Source organism: Oxyura jamaicensis, chromosome Z (genome assembly GCF_011077185.1).
Source record: "Oxyura jamaicensis isolate SHBP4307 breed ruddy duck chromosome Z, BPBGC_Ojam_1.0, whole genome shotgun sequence".
NCBI classification, from domain to species: Eukaryota; Metazoa; Chordata; class Aves; order Anseriformes; family Anatidae; genus Oxyura; species Oxyura jamaicensis.
Window position 1 is genome coordinate 75,454,634 of NC_048926.1, and position 14,144 is coordinate 75,468,777.

The following is a 14,144-nucleotide window of genomic DNA, read 5'->3' on the forward strand; positions in this document are numbered from 1 at the left end:
AAAGAAGGCAGGAACAACATGCATGTGGGAATCTGCTTATCACAACAGAATATCTCAGTTCCAACCCAAAGAAATGAGATCTTTTAAGAGAGTTGAAGAGATCTCCTTAGGACACTGTGAAGAAAAAAAACATTCTACAGTGAAGACCAAACTTTGGCTAGAAGTAACCATGTAAGTAATTTTTCACAGGAATTCAAAGCACATAGAAGTTTTCTTCCAGCAAAAGTGATAGTTGCATGGAAAATTAATCTATTTGTTTTTGTTGTTGTTGTTTTCTCTTCTTGAAATGCTCTGTTCCTACTGAAATGACTGTAATAATAATAATAGTCTAGGCAAGCACCATTTTTCTTTCCTGAATTACCTGAAATATAAACAAAGTATTTCTAAGAAATTTTCATTAAATTTCAAGGCAAGGACGCACCTGCCTGAACCAGCACACGCACTCTCATGACATACATCTCTCTTCTCAAACCTAAAATGTGAACCTAATGAGTTCAGAGCCTTATTCACTTAGACAAAATAAATAAATAAATAAAAATCCAACTGCAAATTTCAATAGAAAATACAAATAGAATCCCTTGTAGATCATATGGAGGAGTTCTAAGTGTTTAACCTCAGGGTAAGGAGACAAAAACTTCTTTTTAAAGCCAGAATAGCCCTTCACCTCTCTGTTTATTGTATTTTTACTAAGATGAGCATTATTAGTACTGCAAGCAGTTATAGCCTCCACTCTGAGAGTCACTTCATGTTAGTGCTGTCAGACATGAAAGATCCTTCTCTTCTGACTAGCTTGATAAAAATCCAAAGTGTATTAGTACAATCTGAACACACGGAAATAGTACTTCCATGCCTCATCTCTGCAGAACAGGGATGATACTGCACAGAGAAACACGTATGCACATATACGTGTATCAGAAAATTTAAATAACAGTTGTGTAAGAGAGTATGTTTTTCCTGTTATTTTACACAAATGGTCAAGAACAGATTCTGTGGCACAGACTGATAGGCACACACAGGCTGAGGCTGCTTGCTTGATTAAAGAGCATTGATAGCAGAGGAAAGTTCACATGCACTTTTCTTTAACACAGTGCTCCAGATGGGTTCTAATGAGGGTAATGCTAGTGTTCTTCCCCAAGTATACTGCAGATGTACAAAGCCCAGCTGCAGATATTCAGTTGTATTAAATGACAAGCAAAGCAGAGGCTGAAATGTTACAGCAAACTAAATAATGAAATAAAACTCATTCAAAAAACTTTTGTAGAAGAATTAAGGGTGCGGGGGAATCAAGCAGCATCATCTTTTGCAACTGCAGTTGAGATGCTGTGAAGCTTGAAAAGTAATCAAATCTTCCTGTGTATATTCATTTTATGAGTCAAGCTCTGAGTGTTGCAGACTGACTAGCAACTGTGTTGTTTGAGGCAGCAGTATTTCACAAATCATTAAATCATCCCCAAACACTTTCCACCTCCATCAAACATTCTTAAATCCTTCTTCCTTCACAAAAAGCAAAGACAGAAAAGATACTGGGTCAGCTCATTCAGCCTAATTAGTGTTAAACATGACATATCTGGTGTAACCAGACCACTCACACCTTCGGCAAGAATGCTTTCCTTAGGTCAAATAGAACACACACCTTATAAAAAAATCTGAATCGCTAGTATGAATTAATAAGCAAGCCTTCTGTGCTTTTTGTACTTGGCAATTACAGTTTTGAGATATGACAGTGCAACTACAAATGCTCTGCTCCTTGACCTGCAGTCTCACGGTAGGACTGAGTTACCAGCGCCTCAGCCCAGTGCCTGGTTCTCTGATGTTCTGTCTGTGCTGGTGGTGGAATTTCGACCCCTCTGGAGTCGGTGGCAACACTCCACATGGGTCACAATTTCACAAAGCATTTAATAAATGTTTACCTTCAACAGCTGTGAAATATGCTTGGCTGTATTTTATAACCATTTGTTAAATGCATTAATACAAATGTACAATAGACTCATGAAATATTAAATATATGCAAGATTTCAGCAGCATGCACTTATCATGATGCTGACTGCCTTCCTAAGCAAAAAGCATGTGACACTGAGGAACAGCATGAGTCCTGCTAGATATTAGACAAGTTTATCTCAACTGTGAGGAAAAATAATGCAATGGATAGGTTTTCTTGTCACTTTAAATGATTAAGGTTTTAGAAATGTCTGGAGAATTAACTGATAAAATAAACCAATGTATTTCTGATATAAATATCCATCTGTCTTTATGCAGATTTATACGCATATAGAAGAATATCATGGTTTTATTTTTCCTTTATCGAACACCACTTTATAGAGTACCTTAAAACACCATGCAGTTGTACATCACATACAGAACTCATTTGACTATTTTCTCAGGTTTTTGAATTACCATTAACACACACCATAATGCAGACAGATGTGAGCAATAAGATCATGTAATATTCTAAAACCTGTGGAAGTTAGAAACACTAAGAAGGAAATGCTAAGACCAAAAAAATGATAATTGTGATTCAGCTACTCAAATTCTTAGATTAGAATTATGTAGATTAAAATAGCGAATTTACTGATTGATGAAACTCTCGTGAGCTTACAGAACTGTGGATTCTGTTCCTTTTCAGACTTCCTACTACTTTTTTATTTAAGTTTCCCTCTAACTGGTGATTTCATTTGAAAATTATTTCAGAACAGCTTTTACAGGTTGCAGATTTTTGGCTTTTGTCACATACCTTACACTGCGAGTGCGCAATGCCCCCCTTGAAGTCAACTGTCATACCTTGGATTCTGACCTCCACAAATTTAATTCACTACTGTCATTCCCTGCAGTCATAAACTATTCCTGTAAAGCTATCTCTCCTTCAGTGTGGAAATAAACCTCGCTCTCATAACAAGGATTGAAAACAACAACAAAGCTGTTGAAATGTTTTATTATTCCAACAACTATGTATTCAAAACAGAACCCGTAAAAGATCACAGAAACTGTGCTTCCACCAGTGACATTGTCTTTAATTTTAGTAATGTGCTATACCAAGTTGGTTGACTTTAACACTTTCCTTTGTGGAAAATTTCCTCGGAATTTTGTTCCCTTCTCCAACGCTGCTTTTTTCTCACTGATTATGAAGAGTGATCACTGTAGCATGGACATGATAGTGCAAAATTATCCAAGCTCCTTTACCAATCAGCCTCAGAATCTAACCACTAAGGAGAAAGTATTAAAGGGTTATTGGTCTGTAAGTAAAATACGCCAAACAGTTCTAACTGTGTTCATGGTGCATTTGTAACATACTCTAAAAAAGGCAAGATCATCATTCATATACTGCGGGAACCTGAGCTGTTATCAGATTATGACAATAGATAACAGAATATAGTCTCTTCAAAGGTTCATTTTTAAGTTTTTCTAGGTTTGTGTTTGTAAGAGATTGGGCTATTGAAGTCTAATTTTAATTTTATACTCAAAAATATTTTTTCTGCAGCAACTACAAAATATTTTTAAGACAGACCCGGAATACAGCAAAGGAAAGAGGTTTCAGAACAGTATCATAAGAGAGTTTTACTCCCTCTTTATACTATACGAATGGCCCAAAGGAATGATAGTATGACTTTAGCTCAGTCAGCCTGCAGAGGATTTCCTTAGTAAAGATGAAATCAGCGGGTGGAGAAGAACTGGCACAGGAGATAGAACCCAAATTCCATCCAGAGTCTGGAATGAAGTTCCAGATTTCTAGTGCTCCATTTATGCAATGAGAACAGAGAAAAAGGAATGAAACTGTTTCAATGTTATGGACCGCAATTTTTTTTTTTGGTCCTCTCTGGTGAAATGGCTCTGAACTCCCTGATGTGTTCCAAACTGGGTCTCAAATGTATCAAAACTGTCATAATACTTTTTACTGTTATTCCTCCTGTTCTCCTGAACTGTCTGACTTTACATTTATCTTGTTCTGTGATACTTAAGTACAATAGTCATGCTTGAAGTCTGTATGGTCCCGACAGAAGCCAGGGGGTGAAAGTGACAATTACATCTGTTGAGCAGCCTCCTCTGTAGCACAGACAGAGTATGAATATGTGGATGATTCGGCCCGCATGCTTAGTGACCAGCCTGATGTCTCCACGGAGGAGAGACAGAAGGACATCCATCGTTCTGAGTTAATGCAGAGGACAGCGTTTTGATCTCTAAAATGAGTAACAGTTTTCCATATGGCAATGGGTAATCACAGAATTAGGAAGTCCTAATTCTGAGGCATCCCCTGAAAACACATGAGAGTTACTTATGTGTGACAGACAGCTGCATTTGAGATACTGTCATGCAGAAATACTTCTCTATCACATTCCATACAGTAATGAAAGCACAGTAAATATACACAAAACTTACATAGTCATGAAAGGCTTTTGCTTCACTTGAATGTTCACATGTTTCTCGTCTTTCTGGAGCTGCACAGTAGAGATCCCAAAATACACTACAAATTAAGAAGTTGAAGATATGGTGAGAAAATCATTGTAATACTCACATAGATTTTATGGTGCACACCGCACATGCATGTTTATATATAGAAACAGGCACATCACTTCCTTGCCAAGAGCTGAAAGCACTTACCTTTATGAAAGAGTTTAGCTTTGTAAAACATCTAGGAAGAATCGAGTCCTGTTATCTGATTCTCTGAGGCGAGCAGTGCCATACTCATTTAAAACCACCGTAGTATAAACCAAGAAGCTAATCTAATATACAAGGTTTAAGGGTATAAAGCTCTACATATAACCTCATACCACTGGCAACTGCTGCTATTTATGTCCACAAAGCCCTGGAAGGGACAGATACATACAGTAATAACATAAAAAGGCACGGAATGGAAGAGAAAACTGAGGAGTTCTTCCAAGGTCCAATACTGTGCTTTAAACAAAAGTTCCTAGAGAAACAGGTGTATGAATAAGAGTAGGAAATAGATGGATATCTTCTTTTATAGCTCTTGGGTTATACAGAGTGAAAGGAAATTACAATACTCTGTCTTTCAACTCTCACCCCTGTTCAAATGGAGTTATACATGAATGAGTCCTAACACAAAATTTCTAGAATTAAATTATGTGTATACTGGAACAATCCCGAGAATAAAGTTTGTTTAATATTGTTCCTTTATTTTTTAGTCCAGTATCGCAATACAGAATTGTGGAAAATGTGAATGCGCTGCTGCAGAAAATCAAAATCAAGGATAATGCAGACATAACAGGAACAAGAAACATGTTCTCTTTTTCAGGCTTCCATCAGGTAGCTAAAAGCCTAAACGTGAATGAAGAATATGCCCCCTTCCACACACACAGCTGCACGAATCACTTGGGATTTTGTGTTCAAATGAAACCACTTTTAAATTTGTAAATTCTTGTACTCCTGACAGCTGGACATATTCTCCATAATGTTTTATTCTTGCAAACACAGACATACCGGATACATTCAAAGCACATGACAGTTAATAAATACCATGGCTAAACAGCAGTGACTATGAGGACTCTTTTCTCCTTGGGAATTTTACACAAACAAATGTATCTCTGCACACCAATATATTTAAGCAAGTGGCATCATGCATGAAAAACTACAAGTAAATTCTGTGTCTACCCATATTCTGAGCTGAGAGAAACTGTGCAAATGCAGACTTCACAACACCAAGCCCGTGCTAACACACACTGCTTCTCAAAAAGACTGGTGACTTGGGTTCGGCTAATCATTTTCATATGCTATTTCCGTGAATAGAAATGTGGGCTGAAGACTATGCATGTGGATGTGACCTTCCTCAGTCACTGTATGTACATATTTCATGAAATACATATATATTTTTTTCCTGAATGTAATTATTTAGGATATGTATAATGCTTTTAAATACACAGCTTAGTAGAAGATAGTGAACAAAGAAACACTGGCCAATTTTCTTTCAAGAATGCTGTCTTATCAGTCTACTATGCAGTATTTGTTTTCTTGTATCTCATATCTGTGTCTTTTCCTATAACTAATTCTCTGTTCTTTCATTTATTTACAAGAAAATGGTTTCTTCCTCATCTTCACATTCTTTTTACAATGATCACTTGAATTTCTTGCCTGTAGCTGCTGGAATTTGCAATCACCATATTCTAAAAATCGGAAAGAAAATGGACACTTACCACCACCAGGAGTGCAAGAATCCTGGGGGCTCCCCCAGTGTGATGTTTTTTTCCCATCTTATCTGAAATAAAACCATAAAAACACAGGTATTCACTTTTGTGATTATTGTGACACAAAAAAAAAAATTACATAATATCAAGAAAAGGAAGAATAAAATTTTTTAGTAGCCATGAAAGGCTTTATTATCATCAATCTGAATGGCTATATTATGTACTTTATTATAAATACTACTTTAGCTCGTGCCTCTTATTTTAGGAAAGCATATTTTAGAATTTATTTTGTAAAGATTCTGAATATAGCTTTATTAAGGATGTATTTTTTACCACTCCACCATTGAGATGTGCATTTTCTAAGCTCAAAAATGCATGAACAACAACAAAGAAAAGTTAAAAAATGCCCCTAAAACTATCTAAAAGATCTTCCCGTTTGTACAAGGAAAACAGAAGATACAGAACTAGTGTTACCAATTCAGCAGGTGGCAGTCTTCCCTCCATATCCAAAGCTAGCCGATGCTTCAGGATCATCAAGGACTGCTTTTACTGCTAGAGGTAGCATGACGAATACCAGTAACAACCAAGCTACAACCTGTTCTCCCACCATCCAGTGAAAGTGTAAAGCTAGCTTGGCTTGGTTTGTCTGCACTGGCAAATGCTCTTGAATTTCAAAAATACTGTCTGTGAGCTCTTTCCCACCTAAGAAATCTGTCTTACTTGGAACATATTTTTTCAAAAGAAATGCAATTTAGTAATTTTTACACCCTTAACTTCACACTTTTGTTGTTACCAGCTACCTTATCAGACAACACAACACACCATGAGAGTGCTGTTCTCTACCTTAGCTATTATCACACAATCATTTTATTAGTGTCATACTGATTGGTTTGTCCTTAGCTACAAAACTAAATAGCTTGGACTATCAAAAAAAAAGCCAGTTTAATTGCTTAAGGAGCTCTGTTGCAAATAACTGGAGATTTCTGTAGAAGTTCACATGACACTTTATGGGAGGGAGGCAGTCTCATGCTTAAACTGGGTGGAAACCAGGGCGTTACATATACTCCAAATTCCTCCAGTTACAACTACACATAGCACTATTTCCTGTCCAATTCTGTAAAAAGATCATTGTTTAAACACAAGCCATATTCTGCTCTACAGACAGAAGTAATGGCTGACAAAAGGATTGTTCTAATGAAATGCTTAAACAACTTTAACATGAAAGGTATTTAAAGACATATACGAAAGTTCATTAAAAGCTTACTAAAAAAGGTAAACATAGTGTGTTCATACTGCAAGCAAGAGGCAGTAGCGAAGCTGGGACTTTTCAACACAGAATAAAAGTATTTCTCAACTCCAACTTGATTGCCACCCCCAATTGTTAAAAAATTTAAACAAGTATGTTTTGTCAATAGCTGGCAGGAGTAGAATACAGAGTTCATACAACTAAAATGTTATTTGCACTCGTATGAAGAAGGTTAATGTGAATTTGATAAATTATATAAATACTTAAAACTATCAAAAAATCATTTGCCTATTTAAAATTATCTTAGAAAGGTAAGCTCCAGGCATTATCAATTCTTTTGGTAAAGCTGGCAGAATGAACCAGAGGCATGGCACTTAACTCCCACCCACCCACCATCACTACTTAATAGCACTTGATCTATAAGGAGCACTTTTCAAACTGTGAAACTCTTGCCTAAACTGCGCCAGGTAAATATGTTAATAAAAATGAAAAATATATACAAAAGAGAAAACCACTAACAAAGTTTTTAAAATGATACAAATGCACTCCTCAGTGGCATGACTGCTCTTCACATGCATTTGGCATGGCTTAGAAGGACTTGGGTTAATCACCAGGAATGTACTGTACTTCTGAGATGTTTTGAAAGCAACATTACGAAGAGATGCAACATGTAGTCAAAGCTAATTTTTTTAGTGAAGTTGAAAAATCACTGAGTTAAAAGTGTTATCTGTGCAGAAAGACCTCACTATGTCTAAGCAACATTTGTGTTCTTTGACACAGGGCTTGAGGAAATTGCCTGACTCACAAGTCTTATACTGGTCCTTTTTAGTAAGACAGTTCATCTTCATAAATTTATTCAAAGAAGGAACCTGAATGATAGGTGGAAGTTTTTGATTTGTTTTGCTTTCAAAAAACACACACCTCTGTCTGACATTGAAAGTGTTTGTCAGATCACACAGACAGAAAAAGAATTATAATTTAAAAAAAAAAAAAAAAAAAAAAAAAACTTTTCAGCAGTATCAATAACTAGCTCATGATTACTGATCAATCAGCTGCAAAATACCTACTTTCCTGGTCTAGCTAAGCTAGTGGAATTACTCCCACAAGGCCAGAACCTAGCTTTGAGGACAGAAAATACAGGGGTAAGGATCAACTCTCCAAGAAAATTCAGCAGCTGCAACACCGAAGGAAAGATTCTGGAGCAGAGCAATTTATATTTAAAAAAAAATATATATATATATGTGTGTATCCCATATGAAGTTTTATTCAACTCTCATAAGAAAATGACACTGTTTAGACAGTAGTGGTAGTCCCTTGCCATTTTGCTAATTGCACAATGACTACATGTTTTGGGATGAAACAGCTATTAAATTATTTCCACCCCGTACTTCATGTCATGTCTCCTCAAAGGAAGTTCATTTGCAAACTAAGAGATGAGTGTGATAGCTAACAAACTGAAGACATCTCTTTTACCCAGACACACAGGAAAAAAGGCTAGCTGATCTGGAGGTCCTACATTTTAGAGATGGAGGTAACAAAGTTTTGGTCCCTGTACTCATCAGGGACCAAAAAGACATTGAAAGCACTCTTCACCTTGTAAACAAGAAGTATAAGCAGAGCACTTTCTAGATTTTACTGACTCACAAAGCAGTTCTACACAAAACATTGCAAAAATGAAGACATGCTTAAGACAACCTTGTCTAAGATACGTAATAGCAGTGATTTCATGATATCCAATTTAAATTTTAGTTCTCTCAATTTCATTCCATTACTTTTAGCCACATTCCCTGGTAAACCTTTATGTTAAGGGATGTTAATCGTTGCTATTTATACTCTTTAGTTATCACTGATAGCTGTACGGCTCTGATAATCTATATATGTTTATTTCTTTTACACACCAATACATTGGCTTAGAGCTACTTTGAACTAAGTGAACTTTAAAGAAATCCACCCAAATTACTCAGGCGGGTGCAGACTGCCAGAATAGAGAAGGCATTGAGTCCCAACAGCCTTGCTTTCTAAGAAGTGGCCAAGCCGATACAAACTTCCTCCTACAACACCTGGGTATCTCCTCCACCTAGCTCAACCACAGCAGGGTAGTTGCTTCTCAAAAGTCACAAGTCAGAAAAACACAAAGACACCTGGAATATTTGCTAAAAGACTTCTTTGCACTTCCCAACTGCTGCTTTGTCATTTTCATCCTGTGTGTCAACAATCCATCTCTAACAACAGCTGACTCACAAGGGGCACAGCTATTATATTGTGGTTTACAGCCCAGGATTCAGTGGGCGTTACAAGGTAAGGGCCTGCCTGCTCCACAATCAACTATCATTTCTTTCCTGCTGCTTTTACCACTTGCCATTTAAAATTATTTTCTCCAAGCCAGATTAGTGTACAGTTTTCTCGGTCTGACCTTCATTGTATTGCTTTCATCCCAAGTACCAGCTTTTCCAGGTTTCCCATAACAGCGATAATTGCATTTGGTTCCAACATACAACATTTACAAATACTGTTAGCACAGTCTTTACCTTTCTGCACTGCTAACAAACAAGGTAAATAAACTCACAGCTTTGTGTGAAATTTAACAGACACCTCATATCAATTCAATACACCATTATTCATCTCTGCCCATCTTTTGGCTGCTTTTCAGCATCAGTCTGAATTTGAAAGATTTGATACATTCTCATATTACATTTGTTCAGATCTGAGAGTTTCTCTATAATCCAAGATTGAATTACTTTTAAAAGCTAAATTTCAAGACACTGTATTGAATGTTTTCCTGAAATCCAAATGTCATACCAGTTATACTCCTGCCAACTGCTCATTTTGCACATATATCATAAAACAAAATGAGCAAAATGAATCTTGCACAGTGTATTATTTACAAATGACAGCTGTTTAGGGAAAGCCAAGATGATAGTCTCCATTATTTTCTCTCTTGTTTTTTCATTGCTTTACTTAGGAGAAAAAACAATTGTCAAAACCATGTTTTAATATAAACATAACCTGAAACTACCACAATTCTATCGCTTTTGCTTCTCTCTGTTATGTGAATTTTCTATAACCATCACAAACAGCCCTCGTCTCTTCCATCTCCAAAATGTCATCACTAGCATGTTAATTCTATTAGCTTTCAGGAGAGCACCAGTTGAAGCAGCAGATTTTCCTGCTACAACATGTTGCGTGTTTTTCTCACTTCTGCTCACTATCCAACTATCGTTATCTTAAATGTTCTCATCAAAGAAAGATTAAAAACAATAAACCTCAAAGACCTCAATATGTTTGGCATACAGGTATTTTTGTATCCCAGAGTAAACGTAAAATACTTAAGGAGATACAATTTACTTCAATCTTCTACTGATATCTTTAAAGGACTGTGAAAAAGACTAGCTATTGTCTAATGGTAAAAAATGCATTAGCATTCGAGAGCATTTAAGAAAGAGCATCTGAACAGTTATAGTCATAATTAGCTCACCAGATGAAAAGAAGCGAAATAATTAGAAACATGGTAGGAATACATAGTGAGATCAGTATATCAGCATTGGAGATATCAACAGTAAGTTAGAAGATCATCAAGAAGGAACACAATCGATGCACATTCTAACATGCACATTTATTATAGAAAATAGACAAATCTTTCAATGTAGCACCAAATCAGACAACAGGGCTCACAAATCACAGCAAAAATACTTATGCAAAGGCATGCAAAATGACATGGCAAACTGGCTTTTGCAAAATCAGAAGTCTATGCTGATCAATGTAAGCAGATATGCAAGATTGTCACCACTGTTTTTTCTAAACCAACACAGATTTATTTCACTTGCACACATCGTAACATTGTGCATGGAAAAAAAGAGACAGGGCATACATACCTCTGATAAAAACGTCTGCGCTGATTTCTGTGCTCCTACATGGAGCAGGTATTCATATACGTACAGCGCTAATCTGAAAAACAAACAAAAAAGGACAGTATTTAGTATAATGCATTTGTTTGCTGCCCGTTTTTGGAACACATGATTTCAGAGGTTTGACTTGAGCACTCTTTCCTTTCAGAAACCACTATGTACTGAACATGACAAATCTATTATCTATACCAGAACTTTTAAACTAGACTTGTAGGTCAATCTGAGCGGAGTTGTTTAAATAGTAGTTAATTAAATATTATTAAAACCCCAAATTACTTAATGTCAACATTTTTAATGATATTTGGACATGTGCCCAGTTAGCTAACAATTGACCTACTGCTGCCTGTATTTGCCCACAATACACCATGCTCATTGTAAATACAATATATTCATACAGCAACACTGACTACTTTTCCAGGTCAACACTTTTACACGTGAAACGTGTCAGGCTGTTAAGCACATCTGAACGACAGCCCGTGTTTACACAAAGAACATGCAAACTTTGGGCTGCATCAGAAAAAGCCATTTCAGAAGCTGCATCTCCATTGTAGTACAACCACATCTCCCAAGTAAACCATTTTTTTGGTTTATTCCAACTTGAGTATCTGATGAAGTCTGACAACAACAGAGCTACAAATTATTGTCACAGTTGCCAAAGGAGCTTCACAAAAAGTGAGTTTCAGCAGCCAGGTGCATCTCTAGGTAAGTCAAACCAATCTGCCTAAGGCTCTCATTGCAGAAGGATGGCTCATGCCCACTAGACCCTGGGCTGATAAGGCCTCTTTGAAAACCGAAGGACGGGTGAGCAGTAACAACACACATTTCCTGTTAAGATAGGTTAGATTTGAACCAGAAAGTAAAGAAGTAACACTTCCTAATTCTTCAGCTGACTCTAGAGAGTCTCTTGTCTGCCTATATGTTTAATATCTTTCAAAATGAAATCTCGTTTGAAAGTATGATTCAATAACGATGTCTATAAAACATTTCAGTCCAAGAGAAGTAGTATTCAGACTACATTTCTTTCAAAATTGCTAGCTGAACTGTTTTCAAGAAGTAAAATATATTTGTGTGTACTTCATTATAACATTGCCATTCTTATTTGGAACATTTTAATATTTGTACCCAGAAATAGGTAGTTTAACTAAACAAAGCAGAGAGGCAGAGAACATCTACTTTCTTGATACTGTTCAAAATGTCATGCAATATTAGACAACTGTCATCATGGCACTGACAGAGCAGTAATTATTTCTCTAAGTTATAAACTGTGAAATTTTAAAATCTATGGGTGGCATTCCTTAAAAGTTGCTTTCATTTGGTGTTTGTATTTTGTACATGCAATACTACCCACAACCTTACTCTCCAACATCAAAAGCAAAACTGTACTTTTTTCCTATAACAAATAAAAAGTACCATTTTGAATATTCAAGCGTGCGAGTGTTGGTAGTTTGAAATTTGAGAGTTGCTATGTACACTCTTTATTTCCAGTATTTTACAAAACATCCATTTATTGCTTTGTCATTCGCTGTGTGAACAGCCGTGCGTCTCAGAGTTGGGTCTCAGAGTCAGGCCAGGTTGTTCCAGTGGGGTGGCCCGGGGAGGACGCGGCCATCTGCCCCTCGTGGGCACTGCACTGAGACCTTCACCCACGCTCTAGCCTCCTGCCCCAAAAGCACAGCTGCATCTCTCTCAAACCAAGAAGCAAAATAGGGCACTTTTTGTGGAGATAGTTCTTTACAGTTCAACTACTGTTCAAGTTTTATGCACCAAATGGTTGTGGGCAAGCGCTCTTTCTGCAACAGCCAAGGCAACCTACTAACACTTTAAAGGACCTCATTCATCTTCCAAGATTCCCTTTTTTGTTCTTACCAAAACACAAAGTCTGTTGACCAGATAAAGCGATTTGTGTGATCACATCCTTTCAACCCCACAAAGCAAGGCCAGAAAGCATAAAGTCCAGGAGTTCACTGCAGACGTGCCACCTTCCTAAAACCACCATTTGCCAAAAGCTTTAGCAAACATGGCGCATGGCAGCTGAAGGGACAGTGTGGCGCTCCAGCACCAGGCCTCACATCGCCTGCCACGGGCCTCTGAGCAGGCTGAGGAAGTCCAAGATGCATTAATGCAAGGAAAAAGGCAACAGTACATTTTTGAGATGAAAATACGGAACGGGATAATGAAGCATGATTAAAACTATAATGACATCTCCTGCTCTTTGACATGGCATCACTCCATCTCAGTCTAAATATACACTTCTTCATGAAATAGCACAACTAGATGGATCACCCAGCAGTCAGGGGGACACATCAGATTTCAAGAAACAAGTGTGTACACCCAGCTGGCCATAAGCTAACCCCCGACAGCAAGCAGAGGGCAGTCCCGGCCTGGCACGGTGAGTACGAAGCCAGGACCACAGCCTGCACAGCAACTGGAGCGGTGCCTGCTGGAGCTAAACCACTTGTCCACCCCCAGCTACTATGCTGTCGGGAAGTCTCTACAGAAGTTAACAGCATTACAGTTCCCTTCAGAAGTAAGTGCCTTTACCACAGAGATCAAAAGAAAGATACTAGTGTTTTACAGCGTTAGTTGCAGCAAGAGGAACAGTGACAACTGATACTCTCAGGAAAGACAACAAAGAAATCAAAAGAGTGCAACAGCATAATGAGGAGAGAATTAGTGGGTATAGTGACTTTAACTACCACGTAAGACATACAGTAAGATAAAAATGGCTATAGTCCAAGTGTGTAAAATTAGTGAACAAGTGTTTCACATCTCAGCAGAAGTTTAAGAAAGTAACAGCAAGGTGGTCTTCACCACCAAAGGACTTGGGCTTGATGTGGCATTTTAAAAGACAATCTTTAC

The 14,144-nt window shown here is 37.3% G+C and overlaps 1 protein-coding gene across 4 annotated transcripts in view; it reads right to left on the bottom strand.

The window, feature by feature from the left end:
* SSBP2 (single stranded DNA binding protein 2) overlaps positions 1–14,144 on the bottom strand; it is a 194,016-nt gene that overhangs the window by 140,980 nt on the left and 38,892 nt on the right. For all 4 annotated transcript variants that reach the window (XM_035310965.1, XM_035310967.1, XM_035310966.1 and 1 more), the window contains exons 2-4: positions 11,253–11,325; positions 6,144–6,205; positions 4,372–4,456 (exon numbers count right to left, since the gene is read on the bottom strand). In XM_035310965.1, the coding sequence (XP_035166856.1) occupies positions 4,372–4,456; positions 6,144–6,205; positions 11,253–11,325 (220 nt within the window). The remainder of the gene's footprint in view (positions 1–4,371; positions 4,457–6,143; positions 6,206–11,252; positions 11,326–14,144) is intronic.